The following is a 21119-nucleotide window of genomic DNA, read 5'->3' on the forward strand; positions in this document are numbered from 1 at the left end:
TTCCTATTTTCCTAAGCAAGAATCACTTTCTGTCTTTTGTTCAGCTGAATAGCTGAAGAAGCTGGGAGGTTACTATTAATTATTATGGGTCATTATTTGGGGGAGGCCTGGAGCTCTGTGCTAGAGCATCTGCTGAATACACAGAAGATCCCAGGATCAACATCTCCAGGTGGGGTGGAAAAAGACCCATATCCAAAACTATGGAAAGCTGGTGCCAGTCAGTCCATAGGGAATACTGAGGTATGGAGCAGACAAATCACCTAAATAGTAATTGCTCTGAATGGGGGGGAAAGTAGATTGCAGGCATTGGGGGGGCATTGACTCAGAATAGGACCATACCATGGTGCAGGGATTGGGGGCTTTAACACTTTGTCCCTCCCCACTGTAACTGTAAAGAAACCCCCACAACTTTCCATCTTTGGTTTGCTCCTTGCAAGTTTTGCCCCTTGGCAATTTGTTAGGAATGAAGAAGCTTGTATCATCCGTTCCTCGAAATGTTTCATGTCACACCGTACATAATAATAATAATTTATTATTTATACCCCGCCCATCTGGCTGGGTTTCCCCAGCCACTCCGGATGGCTTCCAACAGCATATTAAAATACAATAACCTATTAAACATTAAAAGCTTCCCTAAACAGGGCTGCCTTCAGATGTCTTCTAAAAGTCTGGTAGTTGTCTGGTATGTTGCCACTTGCAATTCCTTTGCCTACTTTCGTGTTTATTTTCCTGGGTCTCGCTTCTAAGTACTTTTGACAGCCAGGAAGAAAAGGGTGGAGGCACGGAGTGGGGGCAGGAGTGTAGAAATGTTGTTGAATGCACACACATCCCGTATCTCTGAGACTGTGCCAAGCAATATCCTTAAGGCTGTGATGTCGGGTCGTCTGGCTCGTGTAATCAGTGCTATTTGTTCACCACCCTGCAGATTTCTTTAAAGGCAAAACTGTTTTCAACCACTGGCTGCCGGGAATATGTTACAGCAACATCACGTTTCAGCTGGTGTCTGAAGCGACGTTCAGCAAAAGCACCCTGGTGGAATACAGCGGGGTGAAACACGAAGCAAAGCAACACCGAACAGGTAGGACAAGTGGCTTCTGTGTGCCGTGTGCACATTGCGTGGACAGGCGGAGTCCCCCAAACCCTGGGCGGCCCCCCTCATGTGGAATAACGACTCAAGACAATGTGCTAGGGGATTAAATTGGCCACAACTTTATTATATTTCAGATGTGGATAGACCTTGGCTCAGGCATTGGGCATTTATCCCACCCCAGTCCCCAGCCGGGGATCTAGGGAACATCAGGGTTATCCAGTGTGTGGGGGGGGATGGGCCAGCTCTGGAGAACATATGTTCAAGCAGAGATAGCCGCCCCCGTTACGCCGCCGTCGCAGGGGAGAGCAATGACAACCTCTCGGCGTATGGTCAAAGCCTCCCCTCAGAAACCCCTTTAACGGGGAACCCTGGGATCACCACTGCAAAGAGAAGGGGGGTGTGGGTCATCGCTGCACACTCCCCCCCATTCAGGAAGATAGACTAAAGGATTCCGCCCAAGGCCTGATACCGCCAAAGTTGTGACATTTGCTACGGGAAAGGCAAAACCTGCCAATGCAGGGGAATTCCTTTCCGGCCCTTCAACAGCGACCTTGACGTAGCAGCGCCCGCATACCTGTGAAGAAAAGGTTAACCTGCAAAATAAGACTTAACTGATGGTGGGAAGGTAGTCCCTCCCCTACCTGGCCTGGTCTCCTTGGCAACGCTTCCCCCAGGCGGGATTGGACAACTGACTGAGGTAGGCGGAGACCTCCAGGTATCCCACCTGGGGAAGGCGAAGCCAAGCCTGTGCTGATGGAGCCGCACAGGGTCCAGGGGCTGTGCATGTCCACGCAAAGGGCGCCCCATTGCAGTCATTGTATCCAGATACAATGCATTGTCCCCATAAGCAGGAGCCTCTTCCTTTGGCCTGAGAGAGACCCTGCTGTGAACCTGTGCTTTAGAGGCCTCCCCAAGACCTGTACCCTATATGCCCAGGATGGAGCAGACGGATGCTGTGGCCCTCTAAGTGTTATTAGACTCCAACTCCCATCTGCCTTAGCCAGCATGGCCAATGGGCAGGGAGGAGGGGAGTTGTAGTCTTGAGGACATGGAGGCTTCCCATCGCTAATCTGCAGTACAGGCCAAGCATAATCTATTATGATGGGATATTAGCTCCACCCAAGGCATGATGGAGAACAGCAGCAACTGGGAAAAGACAGACATAATATTTTACAAGGACAGGAAGAAACATCACAGAGTAATTGTCACACACAGGAAGAATAAGGATATAGTTTGAATGCTTCACCTGTAGGTTTGTAAATCATTTAATGTGTCAATACAAATGGAAGTCGTTAATATTGTAGTTGTTGTATAACGTGTTAAAGTATTGAGAAGGGAAAGGAAGGTCAGACAGTTTAAGGCATTTTGAGTTAATTTGGAATTTATCTGCTATTTTGTGTGTGTGCCATATCTATGTTCATGATAATCATAGGGCAGTCGTTCCCAACTGTTTTAGTATGGCGAACCGCAAGTCCAAATTTACCTGGTATGGTGACCCATTAATTTATTATCCCATGGATTTTGGACTATAGGTCTTGGACAGCTACTGATTGTGTGCATTTGAACTACAAATTTGCTTATTTTATGATCATTGCTTGAGGCAGCCAAGGAAAAAAACCCTGTTTAATGCCCCTATTAATGTGGAATTCATTAAAATATGTATAGTACTTACAAAGTTATTCAGAGTTTTGCTCCTGGGAATGTAAGCACACCATCTGATTGCAGGCTATTTGAGATTCACTTCTAAAGCTTTGTGACCCAAAGTACTTGTGGGTTGGAATGCACAGGTTGAGAAACACTGATCTAGGAAATGAAAATTGATGAGTATTATTTATTATTGTATTTTATGCATGATAGGCAAATGGGAAAAAAGTGTTCTATCTCTTCCAGTTCCCTACCCACCTCGAAACATTTCTGTGCGTATCTTGCATATGAACTTCAATGAGAACTGGGAGGAGCAGAGTGGAAGTTTCCCCGAAGAGCCATTCTTGGGGACGCAGAAGACAATGCGACAGGACAAAGCCACCCAGATTCTGGATGACCTCCCTGAGCTCCCAACTGTGAACACTTCCTATACGTGGCCCGATTACCGCTACAATAGCAGCGACTATGAAACCACGTCTCAGCCTGACTGGTGGATTAACGAGCCCGACTCCCCGGAGAATGAAGACGAGTTTGTCAACGCGATCCCAAGAGATTATGAGAGCGTCAACCCCACTGAGGAGTTTGGAAGCCCTACACCGGAGCCTTCCTCGTTCCTCCCAGTGAAAATGGTGCTGAGTTGGCTGCCTCCCAAACCGCCCACAGCGTTTGATGGCTTCCACATTAACATTGAGAGAGAAGGTAAAAGGTCACACGGTGCTGTTGAGAATTATTGCACCAAGGTTGGTGTTGAAACCTGGCATCATTGGGTCCCAACAGGTCTCTTAGTTGTTGCCTGGCCTGGCCTTTCTCTCACCTATCCTTTAATTGTTTTCTGGGCTGGCATTCCCAAATGGTACTACAGTGGTACCTCGGGTTAAGAACTTAATTCATTCTGGAGATCCGCTCTTTACCTGAAACTGTTCTTAACCTGAGGTACCACTTTAGCTAATGGGGCCTCCCGCTGTCGCTGCGCCGCCAGAGCACGATTTCTGTTCTCATCCTGAAGCAAAGTTCTTAACCCGAGGTACTATTTCTGGGTTAGCGGAGTCTGTAACCTGAAGCGTCTGTAACCTGAAGCATCTGTAACCCAAGGTACCACTGTAGATAGCAGAGCTGGCCCACCCATGAGGCAGGATGAAGCAGCTGCCTCAGGTGGTGTGAACAAAAGAGGTGGTTCCCCGCGGGAACCATACCCACCCACCCTGCCACCGAAGACACCCAGGTAAGGGAGGTTTTGGCGGCAACAGAACAGCACAGCTTTCCTCTGCTCAGCTTTGCCACCTGTCTCCCCCAGTCTTAGAGTCGGAGAGGGACTGGTGCCAATGCTGAGTCTTGCTGAGTTGGGAAGGGGCTCCTTAAGGAAAAGTGCTTTCTGGAGCCCCCACTCAGCCCAGCGAGGTGGCAAAGCTTTAAAAGGGGCCTCCATCATGGAGGTGGCAGGAGGTGTTTTGCCTCAGTTGCCGAAATGTCTCTAGATCTAGTTTGGCCTAGCATCCATTTGATTCCTCCCAAGACCCTAATGTGGTGTTTCACCATAGCATTGTGAGAAATTAATGGCTCGAACCAGCAGCCCAGGGCTGCTCAGAATGATTCTGTTGCCACCTCCCACCCATCGGTCTAGCCTGCCAGACCCACTGCAAGAGAAGAGGGTCCACCAAGAGACATCTTGTAAAGACCCTCTTCAACCTGCAGGGTAGCAAAAGCACTGAGCAGCTCCAGAGCTAGCCTCAGATTTTTGTGGGCCCCACAGGCACACCTGTCATTGCTTCGCTCACTCCAGGTGGCCTCTAAAAAGAACAAGAAGAAGCTCCCGAGACATTTCAGAAGCCTCTCCTGAAGGAGGAAATACCAACTCTTCTTCTGCCTCAGTTGTGTTGCTTTTCACTTTCATGCTTTCATGAACACGTTCCTTGATGACTAGCACCACTTGAAGAGATTTGTCCCATTTTTTAATATATCCCTTTGCTCCCATGCATCAACTCCAGCTGTTCATAACCCTCTCGAGTGATGTTACAAGAAGGTAGAAAGAGTATATTACTCACCAGAATTAATCCATTCCTTCAGCCCTGTGTTAGGGCACTGGGACATAATTCAGTTACCTCTGTCACTAGAAACCCTATCAGATTCCAGCTAATTCACACCTCTTCTCTTGATTTAGAGAACTTCACAGAATTCCTGACTGTTGGCGAGGACATTCACGAATTTGCCACGGATCTGAAAGAACCAGGAAAATACACAATATCTGTTACAACATTCAGCTCTTCTGGTTCATGTGAAGTTCGGGAAAGCCAATCTGCCAAAACACTCAGTTTTTATATTAGTAAGTCTACACATAGTTATATAATATACATCAGTATCTTCAATAGTATATCTGGTCGGTACTTAAGTTCATCGATGCTAAATGTTGCTTCTCCTTTGCCTTGTTTAATCTGATTCTTATTGTTTTGGGTGCTTCCTCCAGCTGGTTCCTCAGCAGGAAGTTCTGGGAGCTCTAAAGACCAGGTTCAGCTTCCTTTGAATGAGAGAGCACTGGGGACCTTAAGGCAAGGATGGATTACCTGTGGCCCTCCAGATGTGGTTGAACTTCAGTTCCCATCACCCCAGGTGGCATGGCCAAAAGTCAGGGATGATGGGAGTTGTAGTCCAGGAATTTATGGAGGCCCACCTGCCCCCACCCCACTTTAAGGCATCAATGTCACATTTAGATTCTCTTCAATAAATGTATGCAGATGTGATGGACTGACAAGCACAAAATTTTCTACCACTTGTTCACAGTTTTCAAGCATGCATGTGAGGAATCTTAGGTATACTTTTTTAAGGCAGTGGGTTGGATCCAGAATAACACTGGTTCTCAGTTAGTGGAGAGGACCAGCCTTTGAAGGTGATTTCTCCTTGTTTCTGGTGGTGCTTTAGGTCCCACAGGGGAACTGATAGAAGAGCTCACTGAGAAACCTCAGAACGTCAGAGCGATGGTGCTGACCTCTACCACGGCCTCGTTGTCCTGGACCACTTCACAGGAGACCACCAGCACTAGCACCATCATATCTGTCGTGTCCTTGACATGCCAGAAACAGAAGGAAAGTCAAAGGCTTGAAAAGCATTATTGCTCAGAGGTAAGCACCTAGGACTTGCCGATCGCATGGTCGGCGGTGCGAATTCCCACAGCGGGGTGAGCTCCCGTCGTTCAGTCCCAGCTCCTGCCCACCTAGCAGTTCGAAAGCACCCTTAAGTGCAAGTAGATAAATAGGTACCGCTTTATAGCGGGAAGGTAAACAGCGTTTCCGTGTGCTGCGCTGGTGCTGGCTCGCCAGAGCAGCTTCGTCACGCTGGCCACGTGACCCGGAAGTGTCTCTGGACAGCGCTGGCCCCCGGCCTCTTAAGCGAGATGGGCGCTCAACCCCAGAGTCGGTCACGACTGGCCCGTACGGGCAGGGGTACCTTTACCTTTACCTTTAAGAGGAAGAAAACACCATTTTCCAAGCCGTCACTGAGTTGCAGGTGGGACTGAACTGCATATTGCAAATTCGGGTTTGCACAGCTAATGTGGATTTGGCATTCTTGTGCAACAAAGAATCGGGTTATTTGTGGTAAGGAAAGTGTCAGGAGTGTGCAGTGGAAACAACTGCTTGACCAGCATTGCATAGCATCCAGACATAGGAGGCTTCCTTATACGGAGCTTCACTGTTATTCCTACTAGTTTGGTACTCTCTTGAATGACTGGCAGCCATTCTCCAGGGTTTCAGGCAGGAGACATTCCCAGCTCTGCCTGGAGATGCTGGGAATAGAACCTGCAACCTTCTGCATGCCAAGCAGATGCTCTGCCACTAAGCTATGGCACTTCCCTTAACCTCCCCACAATGAAATGCTCATCCCAGCACATGTGGCACAAAGAAATCAGGTTGAATGCTCAGTAAAGGAGGCCATCGGGGTGACCATGGGGCATGGAGGATATGGGCACAGTGAAGAACACATGGCTGTGTTTCTTGGGCTGCTTGAGCTTGACTCATGAAGTATTTCAGAAAGACTTCAGTGACATTGGTTTGGCTGTGAAGAAATCAGTGGCACTTCAATATATATATATCAGAGGATCAGTAAATCAAACTGAACACCAGGGAACTTTCTTCTGAGTAAACATACACAGGAAAGCACTGTACGGCTACATTCCCAAGCACACTCAACCAGGGAGAAAGTGCTATTGAATGCGATGGAACTTACATCTGAGTAAATAGGTGATTGGTTGTACTGTCAATCCAGCCCTACCATCGGGCAGCTGCTTCTGGTAGCAGATTCTGAGTGGGATGAAAAGGCAGAAGCATTATATAGTTTATCTTTGTATTTTCACAGCTGGGGTGGCATGAAGCTCACATGCCAAAGTAGCCTTGGCTACTTTGCACCTTGATTTTGAGCAGGGAGGAGGCGCCATTTTCTGCTCTGCCTCAGGCAGCAAAAGGTCTTGAGCTGGCCCTGATGCTCAACATGCCTTCCTTTCCTTACACATGCTCTGTCTCATTTCTGCAGGTGAATACAAGCAGCAGCTTTATCGAAAACCTGGTTCCTGGCGCTCAGTACCAAGTTGTGATTTACTTACAGAAGGGACCGCTGGTTGGGCCTCCTTCCGATCCTGTGACATTTGCCATTGGTAATGGGATACCTCTGCATACCTCTGTTGTTTTGGTTGCTTGAAACCAGACGTTTTAGGCAGAAGAATTATTGGTAGAAGAATGAGTGTGGTGCTGCTTCTGTAGAAGCCTGCAAGGCCCATGTGTTGAGTTAAACATCGGTTTTGTCTGTACATCACAGAAAGCCATAGATAACGCTTTGCCAGGAATGCGCCAATTCTAGCCACTTTGCTCCTCGCTCCTCACACTAGGAAGAAACAAACCACCATATTTGTCTTAGCATTACATCTGGATTAGGGAGTATAGTTTGTTTCCTCCCAGGGCAAACAAGAGGAAAACTATGATAGCCATGGATCCATAGCTTACTGATTATGGTTTGTTGGAGCAAAACAAACCAAAATCTATGTTTCAGTTTTAATTGTAAACCAAGGACTGTAGCATGTTTTCTTCATGTTCTAATCTGAAGGAGAGAGTCCAGATAACCTGCTCACTGGTAATCCATTTATCCCCTTATACCTGTGGTTGGTGGGGAATGAGACTAAGGGTGTGTCTTATTTACCCAAGACATTGGCTTGGCCCCTGTTTGATCACATGGATAGTACTGTATGCCTCAGATTTTTGCATGATGACTAAATAGCTCTTGTGGATGAGGTGGGAACGAGGTGACCCACCTCTAGCAGAAACTCTATGTGCTGAATTGCAAACTTATTGATATCTTTCCATTTCTGTTTTACAGTGCCAACTGGGATAAGGGATTTAACACTTTACCCTTTGGGCCCTACTGCTGTGGTCCTCAGCTGGAACAGGCCTCTTCTGGGTGTTTTCCGGAAATACATTGTAGAAATGTTTTATTTCAACCCATCAACAATGACTTCAGAGTGGACAACGTACTACGAAATAGCAGCAACCGTCTCCTTAACGTCATCAGTGGTAAAGCACACTTGGATGCTATAAATGTCTCTCACAAGTTCATGCCCAAACTTCATCATTCACACACAGAGAGAAACAAAATCAATCTAAAACAATATCCTTTTAAAATGCAACTTCATGTAAATACAGTCACTATGCTTAACAACAGAACTACATTCGACTGCTTTAATCTGTGGAACTGGCACTATTACAAGAGGCACATAATACTCATTCCACACTGGTAATGAATCAACATTTTAGTGTGGCGGCACCTACACTTTGGGACCCCTGGCCTATTGACATCAAGCAGGTGCCTTCACTATAATATTTTGCCTGCTTAAAACATGTTTTTTGACGGGCTAGTGTATCCAGAGACTTAGAAATTACATGGGTTTCATTTCATTTTAGCCACTGTTGATTTTAATCATCTTCTGAATATTTCAAAATACCTGTTTTAACTGTTTTTTATCCATGATATTTTATATTGTTGTAAAACTCTTGCCTTTTTTATGACGGGGTGAGCTCCTGTTGCTCGCTCCCAGCTCCTGCCAACCTAGCAGTTTGAAAGCACGCCAAAAAGTGCGAGTAGATTAATAGGTACTGCTCCAGCAGGAAGGTAAACAGCATTTCTGTACGCTGCTCTGGTTTCAGTGTTCTGTTGCACCAGAAGTGGCTTAGTCATGCTGGCCACATGACCCAGAAAAACTGTCTGCTGATAAACGCCGGCTCCCTCAGCCTGTAAAGTGAGATGAGCGCCGCAACCCCAGAGTCATCTGCAACTGGACTTAACCATCAGGGGTCCTTTACCTTTAACTTTTTTAATAAATACGTACAGCAATTCAATGCCAAACACTCTGTAGGCAGTCATAGATATTCTAGGTCCAATCCAGAATGTAGCCTTAACGTCTCTTTCAGATCCCACTTTTTCAGGTGCTAATTCTCTTTCTTCTATGCCTTTTCTTGTTTGCACATCTTTCAGAGAATAGGAAACCTTCTGCCTGCCTGGTATTACAACTTTCGGGTCACCATGGTGACATGGGGAGTCCCAGAACTGAGCTGTTGTGACAGTTCCACCATCAGCTTCATAACAGGTGAACAGAGCTTTGGAGAACCTTTCACAGTTTGTGTGTGTGGTTTTGCTCTTTAATATAAGACAACAATGTGGAGGCTGCTGGCCTCTTGATGTTGATAGATTACAATTGCCACCATCCCTGGCTGCTGGCTATGCTGACTGGAGCTGGTGAGAATTTGAATCCAAAAGGCAGGTTAGGGGAGGCTGGTCTAGTGGGTAAGAATATTGGATTAGGATCTTTGATAATAGGAAGAAACCATTGGGCCTGCAAACCACTGTAGAACTTTCTTAAATCTGTGCAGTGACACCTGATGTTTCACCAAACATTGCTTTAGTGTTTTTTTAAGTTGGCAGCAACAGGAACTAGAACCTTGATTTTTATTATTTTTTTAAGAAGAAAAAAGAAGATGCTGAGTTTTGCCGTTAGTTCCAAATTCTGTACTTTCATCATGAAATTGTACCACATTGCTGATTTTATGATTATAATCTACGTATGGACCAGTGTGGCCTGCAACAATGTACTGCAGTGCTGAGTGCTCTCGTTCAGAGTGCCAGCCAGCCATGTCCTTTTCCGGGAGACCCCATTCCATTCTCCAGTTTTCTGTTCCCACACCTCAGCAGTCAACCAGCATTCTGTGGCCACTGAGCATGCTGATTTTTCACTGAGTTGTTTTGGAATTTCGCCCACTCCCGCGGCTTAGATTCCTTTAATGTCTGCAAACTTTCATTTCCCCTTAAGCCTGCTTCCCTGTCATGTGTAGGTGAAATTGTTATGGCTACATAAGGATCCACACTAGGAACATGGGTTTGCTGTTGTATATCTAATTGTGAAATGCTTTGCAGCCTCAAATTAGGTGCACTGTTTTTCTTTCTGATAGCTCCAGTATCTCCTGAAATCACTTCAGTTGAATATTTCAATAACCTTCTCTATGTCAGCTGGATCTATGGGGATGACAACACAGACCTTTCCCATTCTCGAATGTTGCACTGGATGGTCATTGCAGAAGGAAAGAAAAAGATAAAAAAGAGTGTAAGCCTAAACACCTTGTACTTCCTTTGGGTTTCGCATGCAGAGAGGCACAATGTCATGGATATTTTAAAAAAGCAAAACAAAAGCTTGTTATGGGGCAGTGGGAGGTTGCACCTACAAAGGCCCTTGCAGAGCACTTTGCAAGCACTAGAAACCAGCTGATTGTTTGCAAGCTGTCGGAGCTTGCAACAATGGTCGTTTGATCATTGGGATTGTTAGAATTGATGCAAATGGAATCCCTGTTCTGGACCTTGTGCAGGGTAGAAATATACATGCTCTCCACCACAGGAAAGAGTCCCAAAAAGTATTACTGCAAACTGTCTTAAACTAGTTACAACATAAATGTTGCAAAAATACAAAGTAACACATTGTTCTTAAACAAACTAACAATGCGGGCCAGTCTTCTTTAAGTCCTTAATATAGTCTAAGAACATTCCTGCTTCCATAGAGATAACCTATACAAGCAACTTGTTTGTTCAGCTATATAGCTGCAAATATAATGTTTTAAGTGCATTTTAAGTACATTATTCAAATGTGACCCTAGATGGTGAACTTATGGAAAATTCAATATATTTTTCAAAACGTTTAAAAAAGAATGTTTTATACGTGTCTAGATTCCACCTAGGATTGCTGAGCTGAGCTGAGCTCTTACTGCTGCTGGCTCCCATGCCAGCTGAGATATAAGAGCTCTCAGGGTTCCCAGCAATGAGTCATTACTTAGTACACACACCAAAACGGAAATCTCCAGCCTCTCCTTATTTCAGCGTTTATCTAAAGCTGAACCTTCTGCCTAATGCAAACTTCTCTTTGCAAATGCAAATCTTTACGTAAGATTTAAACTTCAGTGAGTGCATATAAACATTACATGTTATGCACATTAAATCTATATCTTTAGCAGGGCTCCCCTTGCACAGAGCTCAGTAAACCCCCTAAAATCAGCTGATCATTGGGGCTTGCAGAGGGCACTGCAAAAATAGATTCCTCTGGCATTATTGTGGCAATGGATGATTGGCAGGTGGGCACTCCTGCCTACCTGTCAGACGTGACCTACAGGGATGGGGGAAGATAAGGATCTGTTCTGCCAGCTGGGTCCAGTTCTAGACAAACTGGGCTAGAACAACCACTCAGTGGTGCATTATGCTCCCACCCACTTAACAACAGGGTTCAAAGTAATTTCAGTTTCCTCTGCTTGGAGTCACCTCCCATGTGGGGGCGCTATTTCACCCACTGACCATTTTAGGTGACGCGAAACGTCATGAGCGCCGTGCTCAACCTGCCACCCGGGGACATCTACAATCTCTCGGTCACTGCCTGCACCGAAACAGGAAGCAACATGTCTGCGCTTCAGCTTGTGAAAGTTGGTAAGTTATTCCCTAGGGGAATGGGCTGCAATTTCATGAAAGCAAAATATTGCCAAAGACCCAGGAGGTGGTAAAACTGAGAGCACCACAGGCAACGGAACTGCCTGTTTTGTGCAGTTAACATGAACTATTGGAAGAGTAGCACTGACCACTAGGTGTTGTATTTTAAGTCTCTTAATAAAAGTAGATAGGGTTAGATACTAGTTTCTTGGCTTCAGTGATAAGATCAATAAATGGATGGTCATGAAAGGTTCCAGTCACCCCCTTCTCTCCCTCTCCCCCAGGCTGGAGCATCCTGTTCTACCCCAAAAGCCTCTCTGGATAATCAGGGGTCACCCCTGGACCATGTAGGATGAGGCACAGAGAGCTGCTAATGGGGCAGGGGGAATCACCCAAAGCTGGACAGAGCTTTGCCTACTCTGGAGTGATTCCTCCCTCCAACTCTACAATTCTACAATGCTATGATTCTCCAGCAAACCTCTGCAGGCCCACCTAGCCTTGTTCATGGGAGGTGTGGGGCGATGGCTCCTGAACCTCCAGAGAAGTCTTCCAGGGGAAACAAGTGGCCGGGGGCAGGGATGGAAAAACCTCCTTCTGTTCATTTATTTTAGAATCCAAGCCATTAGGTGCTTTAAAAGAGAGAGAGAGAGAGAGAGAGAGAGAGAGAGAGAGAGAGAGAGAGAGTTACCACTTGGTCCATGTTATCTAACAAAGCACATTAAAGCACAGATGCAAGCAAATTTAAATTAACAATTTGGTGAGGGTCAGTTTGGTTTTCAGAAAGAACTAGGAACAGAACAAAGTCACCTTTGCAATTCAGATTTTAATAGCAAGAGGACTCGAAATGTAGGTTTATATGTAGAAAGTGTGTGTGTGTGTGTGTGTGTGTGTGTGTGAATGAGTGAGTGAGTGAGTGAGTGAATTAATCTTATATCCCACCCTTCCTCTTCAAAGTAAGAACTTTATATGCCACACTTCCTCCCTTCAGATATGTATAGACCACTGGATAACTCAGTTGGTTAGAGTGTGATGCTGATAAAACCAACATCACAAGTTTGATCCCCATATGGGGCAGCTGCATATTATTGCATTGTAGGGGGCTGGAATAGATGAAAACCAGGGTCCCTTCCAGCTCAAAAATCTTAATGTGTGTGTGTGTGTGTGTGTGTGTGTGTGTGTGTGTGTGTGTGTGTTTAATATAGCCCAGAAAAAGGCTAGGCAGCCTTGACTGGAAAAAAAATGCCCAGTATATATTTCAGAAAGCAAGAAAAAAATTATGAGGACGGAATAATACTATCCAATAATGCAAAACCCCGGAAGCTATATTTAGAGTAAATTATATTGAACAAAGAGCCAGAATTAGTAATAGAGTCTGTCATGGATGCCCGCCCCCCCCTACACTGTTTAATACATTTATAAAGGATGCAATTAATAAAATGGAACAAGTGCTACAGCCCAGCATTAAAGTAAAGGGGAAGGAAATGGGTATGTTTTGCTGATGTAGCAGTAATGGCAGACATAGCACTAATGGAAATATTATTATTATTTTAAGATATGGAAGTGCTAAATACAATGAAGTCAGGCTTTTTGAACTCCAGCTGAAAATGAACAAAGAAAGATTTGAGAGATAGGTCAGAACCTGTCATGGTCCATCCCAGATAAGGAAGGTTTATGCCTGATAGTTAACTTTTTGTTGGGAAGAGAAACACCACCAGCAGCTTTCATGGGGCTCCAGATGCACCTTATTACATGCTTCTGGGTGGCACTGTGGGTTAAGCCACAGAGCCTAGGACTTGCCGATCAGAAGGTCAGCGGTTCAAATCCCCATGACGGGGTGAGCTCCCGTTGCTCGGTCCCTGCTCCTACCAACCTAGCAGTTCAAAAGCACGTCATGTGCAAGTAGATAAATAGGGACCGCTCCGGCGGGAAGGTAAACAGCGTTTTCATGTGCTGCTCTGGTTCACCAGAAGCGGCTTAGTCATGCTGTCCACATGACCTGGAAGCTGTACGCTGGCTCCCTCAGCCAATAAAGCAAGATGAGTGCCGCAACCCCAGAGTTGGTCACGACTGGACCTAATGGTCAGGGGTCCCTTTACCTTTACTTTAGCCTCTAGGCAGCTGTCCACAGGTCTGGGCTGCAGCAACAGTAAGAGCCCACCTCTCTGCCTGCTTATAAACCATCCTCTGGCAGGTTGCATGCCCACAACCTGAAGACATTTCCTGCACAGAAGTCACCATTATTCCTATTAACTTTGAGAAATTGCTTGTCAATATCTCCTTCAAATAATAACCCCAAAGAAGCCGGATATCAACATGAGAAAAAACCAACTATATGAACTTTCAAACGTAAAAGTAAAAAAATGACACCAACTTTTTCCTTGGGAAATGATATAAAATTTCTGAATACAACGGACTTTTGAACAGTCAAGGGTTGTGGGTCTTAATGAGCTTCCTTAAATATGGCACACATTGACCATCTCAGACTCACAGCAATCTTAGAGTCAGACAAGCCAAGAGGTTCTAGCTCCACCAAATAACGGCTTCCGGAACCCTCTGTCAAAAGTTGTGCAAATATCATTTATCTTCCTAAAGGTGCACACACACACGCCAGTTAAGACTCGACTGAAAAAAGGAAATGAAGCAATAACTGAAAATAGGGAAGAGGGAGCAGCCCGCTACTTAAGGGTGTTTCTGTTTAAAAATTGCCTGTTTACTGCTGACAGAGCTTTGGGAAAAGTAAAAAGACATCTTTGTGGAACCACTAGAGAGCTGGTTCTTCAACTGGTTCTGCCTGCCACATCTTCCCGTTGGATTTGTAAGATACCTCTGAAGTTACTCTCCTCCTGTCCCCAGACCCAGCTCCTCCGAGGTCACTTTTCGCTGTGAATAAGACCCAGACATCTGTGACTCTCCTGTGGGTGGAAGAGGGAGTCGCTGATTTCTTTGAAGTCTTCTGCCAGCAGGCTGGTTTGAGCCAAGACACAAAGATCCAGGTATGTGTTTTCTTCTTTTTCAGGGATGTTCTACCTCCTCTTGTATCTCGATGGTGAAGATTTGGGAATCTGTTTTGCGCCCCCTCCCCTCCGCATTTACATTATCTTCTCTTGTTTGAGACTCTTGACAATAACCAACATGGTAGTTCTCAATTCAATAGTGCAACCCCAGTTTCGGCCGATTTAATAAACAAAAGCTATCCTACATGAGCCCTTTTCAGGTGCTGAGATCCACATGTTCAGGGAATCCATCGAGTGGGATGGGGAACAGGACAGTCCCTCTGGCCACACTCTTAGCTTTAAGAGAGTCGGGCTTTAAAAGAAGATTGGATAGGTTCACAGGGGAATCATGCTATCCATGGCTACGAGCCACGATGACTATGTTCTACAACTTCTGAATACCAGTTGCTGGAAAACTCCAGTAGGGAGAGTGTTGTTGGACTCAGAATCTGTTTGGGGGCTTCCCATAGGCATCTGATTGGCCACTGTGGGTCTTTGGCTTGATCTAGCAGGCTCTTCTTATGTATCTGAATTCAGTTCAATCAGGAATTGTGTACTATCAGAGCTCCTGCTCACATGAGAGCCTCTACTGCAATACAGCTGTTGGTCACAATTTCACATGTTCAACTCAGTGTGTGACTCGCACTGTGGCCAGAGGGTGTGTCAATGTCTGTGCCAGTGTGACTCGCTAGTGAACGCCCTTCCCCTTCCGCATGCTCCTTGAACACATGGTGGAGAACACCTGAAAGGGATATAGTTTTGATACTTTTCTGATTCCCTCATTATACTAGCACATCAGGACCAAGGTTCCTTCACAACATGAATGTGTCCTTAGCTAGGAGTCCCATCAACTGACATTTTCATTTGCCCATTCAATTTGCCTCCCAGCAATTAATCAATGAAAAGGTAATTCCATAATGTGCAACGTCCAGCCCTATTTGTTTTATTTAAATAGCTTTGCATGTTTTCAAAACTGCAACACAGGTGCCTTTTTAAGATCCTAACAGGAAGGTGTGATTTTCCTGAAGTGCGACGTAGTTTGGGGATGACCAAATGCAAAGGAAAATGGGGCTCTTTAGTGCAGAAGGGAGAACTGGAATAGATGCATCTTCTTATGCAAGCGTAAGAAAGGGTGCTCCAAAATGTAATTCTCTCTTACATCTAGGAACCAAGGACCTTATACTGAGTCACACCATTGGCCCATTTCACTCAGTATGATTGGCAAGGGCTCTCCAGAGGTTCAGAGAGGGTTGCAGGGCAACTGCTCTGCCACTGAGCTACAGCCCTTCCTTGCCCACAGCTCTTCTAAACAACTACTCAAGATATGATGTTGCGTACTCCAGCTCCCATCAGCACTAGCTGTCATTGCTATTGGTGAGGGATGATAGGAGTTGTAGTCCAAAACTTCCACAGGGAGCAACTTTGATGACACCTGCGCTATAGGGTGCCCGTTTACATATCACCAAAAAGGGGGGCACCTATTTGCATAAAATTGAATGTGTTGATGCATATGAACAGTTGCAAGCTTGGGTATAATTACTATAATTTAAAGACAAATGCCATAGACCTCACCACAGTGGCAATGGCTGTGATCAGGTGAGCTGTTGCTTCTGCTGACAAAGTGCTCACGGTCGATGGGTCTCTTTGAGAGCCTTCTTGCTCTCCCTTCTTGAGGCTGTTTTATCCTTAAACACGACTTGGAGCAGAGAACCTGCAAAAGGGAGGACTCCTTCAAATAGAGGACTGTCCTTTAACAGCCCTTCAGGTAGATGAAGGTCCTCTATAAAGTACGACACTTAGCTACTAGTACCCAGAAAGACAATCCTTTAGTATTTTTGTATCCACCAGTTTGGGAATCTGCAGCAAAGCATAATTAATTAAGAAGGAAGCTCTTCCCTTTTTTTCAATTTCTCTGATTCTGTTACAAGGGGGAAAGCCCAAGGGTTTTCCCCCATTGGACTTCTGGCTTTGAATGTAAAGGGGAAAGCAAGCAATAATATGCCAGAGAGGGGGAAACAAGCAAGTGGCCTCTTTGCACCCTTCATTAGAACACCACTTCTTGTTTTCTTGGTCACATCCACACTGTGCATTGAAAGCACATGACTTCCCCCAAAGACTCAGTTCCTAACCTGGTGTGTGGTAGAATTAAGGCATTGTTTTCTTTATTTTAATAACTGAGTTATAGAGGTGTTGGTGTTGGAATCCAACAACAACATATTATTTATACCCTGCCCATCTGGCCAGGTTTCCCCAGCCACTCTGGGCAGCTTCCAACAAAATATTAAAATACAGTAGTCCATCAAACATTAAAAGCTTCCCTAAACAGGGCTGCCTTCAGATGTCTTATACAAATCTGGTAGTTGTTGTTCTCTTTGACATCTGGTGGGAGGGCATTCCACAGGGTGGGTGCCACTACCGAGAAGGCCCTCTGCCTGGTTCCCTGTAACCTCACTTCTTGCAGTGAGGGAACCACCAGAAGACCCTCGGCGCTGGACCTCAGTGTCCAGGTAGAACGATGGGGGTGGAGACGCTCCTTCAGGTATACTGGACTGAGGCTGTTTAGGACTTTAAAGGTCAGCACCAACACTTTGAATTGTGCACAGAAATGTACTGGGAGCCAATGTAGGCTGCAAAGAAAGGCTGAAAACACATTAATCATCTTTTGTTGATATACTTTTATGTTTCTGCTTTGGTATAAAATAATTGTATTTCCACAAAGGTCAGTAAAAACGAAAGCACACCCAAGATTCTGGGTGGTATGAAAAGGTTGACAATGGTCATCTGTTGATGATCTTCCTGAGGTTTTTCTCCTGTTGTATCATCACAATTTTCGGTTTCCATCTCTCTACACTGCTTGAACCTTCTAAGGGTGCATTCAGATGAGGGGAATATTGTGTTAGTTTTTCTGTTTGTAACGCTGTCATGTTCCTTTCACACTGCAGTTGTGTTATGGAACTGTGGCTTGTTGGCTGATATATTGGCAGGTCACGCCAAATTTCATTCACTCCCGTGGGTGTGGTGTGGCACGAGAGCAAACACCAGTGGACAACATTGCTGCTGTTCCACCCTGTGTGCTTCCATTCCCCCATGATTCCCCCATAAACACAGCAGGAGAGAACAGCATGCTGGGAAGGCGCCCCAAATTATGACTTTACTTCTGCAATTTTGGGGGTTTATGGGCTCGCAAAGGGATTATGTCTGGAGCCAATTAACATGGAAATGAGCCATAAACTTCCACTAGATTCCGCTAGATTTGTGGCTTTTAAATCCTGTGAAAGCTCAAATATAACGTGGAAAGTAACAGGTAGGGGAATATCTGAATGCAGCCTCAGAGGCCTCTGCTAAAAGAAAGACTTTGCCTCATCTGCTTGCTTCATCTAGGTCTAGGACAGCATCTCTTGCCTTTGCCACGTGCTGGCATGAGTCACGTCACTGTTTCAGAACTGGTTACAAAGGCAGGAAGAAACAAAAAGGGTCAGGGAGTTACTATGACGAAACTGTTGATTTGTGCTTGTGTCATGATTTGGTTTTATCGCCTTCCTGCACGGCATGCTGTGGTCAGGAACAGAAGAGCTAAATTCCACATTTGTCTCTGTCACATGCTACAGCCTTCCCAGGACTGTACTGCTTGAGAATGCTTTGTTGCTGCCCCACACTGCTGCTATCCATAACTGCAGTTTAGCGAGTTGTTGTGCTGCTGTTTTTAAGGGTGACAATATTTGTCGGATTTGATATGTTCTTTTAATCTCATTTGATTTTCTTGCAAACACTTTGCGGCTTGTGCAAAGGCCAGGATATAAGTTATCCAAAATGAGGACATAAGTTCAAATATGTAGAGGTCTGAATGGTGTGGTTTTCCATGCAAAGTGGGAGTTTCAACACTCACAAACCTATCCTTTAAGTGGGACAGTGTTGGCTGGCCACCACAATCTCTTGTGGTAGGAATCCCTCAGTTTAGCCACTTGTGAAGAAATGCTCGCTTTTGCCCATCTTGAATCATCCAACATTCAGCTTCATCGGATCACCTGGACTTCTAGTATTTTAAGACAGTGAGAAAAACCTCTCCCTGTCCATTTTGATGTAAAAATTGGGTTTTGGCTTTTGCTGCCCAACTCTGAGTCCCCTAAGTCAATGATGGGTCAGAGAAGAATGGGTGGAGGCAGGATCCAGTGGAAAGCAAGGCAGATATTTATTTTTCTGTTGAAACAGAGTTCCCTTCTTCCAGGGAGGATGGGACCTTGAACAAAAGTGTGCAAGCACCTTTAAAGACTTTTGACATTGCCCAACCCCCTTAGTCAAAGACCACCCAAGAATCATCATACATACATCATAGGAGACCATCTGCCACAGAAATCCTGTCTGCTAGGATACCTGATAATGGTTGTTGATTGCATTAACCTGGGCAGCCTGGCCATTCTTTTGTAATGGGTTAATAATTTAGCTCCTGAATCCAAGTCACAGGCTCACCCTATTCATACACAAATTCTCCCTTAAGACAGGATTTGTAAGCGAAAAGACAATGGGAAGGCTTTCCCTACTCGCCTCCCTAACTGCAGAGGAATATCTGAGGTTATTGGGAGAGTCAAAATTGCTTCAGGGTTGCTCTCCTGTACTATTTCAGACACATGGTTATTTAGATATGTGTGTATTTATGAATATTTATTCTATATTTAAAATACTTATTTATTTTATCTAATCTCCAAAACAATGCCCTTCAACGTGAAATTACTCAGGGTGGATCACAGCAGACAGCACCACACAAAACCAATCATATTTTTTTTAATAAAAAAAATAGTATATGAGGAGTGCCTTAAAGTTCTTTTTTTTAAAAAAAAATTTTTTATTAGCTTTCATCCAGTTATACATTTTATCCCGAATACAACAAATTATGACTGTTTTGGACTTCCTTCAGCGTCTCTGACAATCATCCATATTTATACCTGTCAGCGCTGCCCAAGGTCCCAGCTCACACAAGACCAACGCTGCTTCTTGCTCAAGTTTAAAAGTCTTTATTGAAGTTCAGTCTCATTTCCAGACGTGCAGCGCGCAACGCTACATCTATCCGTCAGACCGCAGAAGTCCCATCTGAATCTCCGCCCCCCTGACACCAGCTTAAGATTCTAGCTTTACTCCACCTTTTCCTCTGTTCCTTCTTTCTCTGGGTCCTTCTGCTAGTCGGAGTCTCTGCCCTCCGAGATTCTTCTGACGCTGATTCTCCCGACTCCTCCCCCCCCCTCTTTCGGGCTTTAGGACCTGGCTCCCAATCCGGGTTTTCTGCTGTCCCGCGCTCCTCCACATTTGAACTTGGCGCGCGCGCGCAGCCTCCCACTTTCCTTCTGACCGTTACACTTGTGTCACTGCTCCCCCTTTCGGGGAGGCTAGCTGGACCTGGCCTTCCCTCCTTCTCCCCACTCCCCGATGGAGGAGAAGATGGTCCTGACTCACGTGACTCTTCCCCCCCACTGTGCTCTGGTGGGGAAACTGGCCCTACTCCTCCGCTACTCCTTTGGGACTCCCCTCTGGTTCCTTGTTTATGGATCGTCCCCTCTGGGATTCGCCTCGCCCTTACCATAGGCGCCCTCTCCTGGGAATCTTCTGATTCGCTGGAGAAGCTCATGGAATCTCTCGGTCCACTGTCATATTCCCCTACGCTCCCCTCTGATTCCTCTCCTCCGCTCTCTATCTGCTCTCTCCCCTGCTCTTCTGCTCCTGAGCCTCTGACATCCATCCCCCCCTCGAAGCCCCCCCTTCCCCCCTCCCCCTCTTCGGGTGTGGGTTCCAGGTGCTCCAGCGCTGGGGGTGTGAGTGCTGGCTTCTGTTCTCTCCCCCTGGTGTGCAACCGGCCCGCGGGATCAGGCCCCCCCACGATGGGTTCGTCGACGTCGACTTCCCCTGCTTCCATTTCTCTGCTGTCGTGCTCAAAACCAAGATCCTCCCCCCACACGTCCATGTCCTCCTCTCCACCCGGTCCCTCGGGTGAGGCTGTGTGCAAGGGCCCCCTCAGCAGTTCCCTGCTCCACCCCACTTCTGGTTGAGTGTCCCACCAATAGGAGCGGTCCGTGGCAAACCCCGAGAGCGACCCCTCCGGGGAGCTCATCCCCGGCGTCGGCTCCTCATCTGAGGAGAAACCTTGGAACGTGCTGGCTGACAGTGTGGGTGTGAAAAGCCAGTCGTCGAAATACTCCGCCGGCATGGGTCTGTGTGGGAAGATCGAATGGAACTCGTCTTTGAGATAGTGCTCCTCCACGGCGTAGCAAGGCACCCACTCGTTGGCGCTGGCCGGAGTACCCTCCCTGGCGAGGAGATATTCAACTCCCTCTTCCCCCCATCTGGAGTCCAAAATCTCTGTGACCTCGTTGAGTGGCGTCGCCCTCTGTGGTCCCTCCCCTGTTGGCGATGGG

The 21119-nt window shown here is 46.0% G+C and overlaps 1 protein-coding gene across 3 annotated transcripts in view; it reads left to right on the forward strand.

Annotated features, from left to right (window-relative positions):
- PTPRO (protein tyrosine phosphatase receptor type O) overlaps positions 1–21119 on the forward strand; it is a 130551-nt gene that overhangs the window by 71461 nt on the left and 37971 nt on the right. For all 3 annotated transcript variants that reach the window (XM_053405039.1, XM_053405040.1, XM_053405041.1), the window contains 10 exons: positions 926–1078; positions 2981–3433; positions 4893–5054; positions 5648–5847; positions 7253–7373; positions 8090–8283; positions 9242–9353; positions 10213–10364; positions 11605–11725; positions 14579–14718. In XM_053405039.1, coding sequence (XP_053261014.1) covers positions 926–1078; positions 2981–3433; positions 4893–5054; positions 5648–5847; positions 7253–7373; positions 8090–8283; positions 9242–9353; positions 10213–10364; positions 11605–11725; positions 14579–14718 — 1808 coding nt within the window. The remainder of the gene's footprint in view (positions 1–925; positions 1079–2980; positions 3434–4892; positions 5055–5647; positions 5848–7252; positions 7374–8089; positions 8284–9241; positions 9354–10212; positions 10365–11604; positions 11726–14578; positions 14719–21119) is intronic.

This window comes from Podarcis raffonei, chromosome 10 (assembly GCF_027172205.1).
Source record: "Podarcis raffonei isolate rPodRaf1 chromosome 10, rPodRaf1.pri, whole genome shotgun sequence".
Lineage (NCBI taxonomy): Eukaryota > Metazoa > Chordata > Lepidosauria > Squamata > Lacertidae > Podarcis > Podarcis raffonei.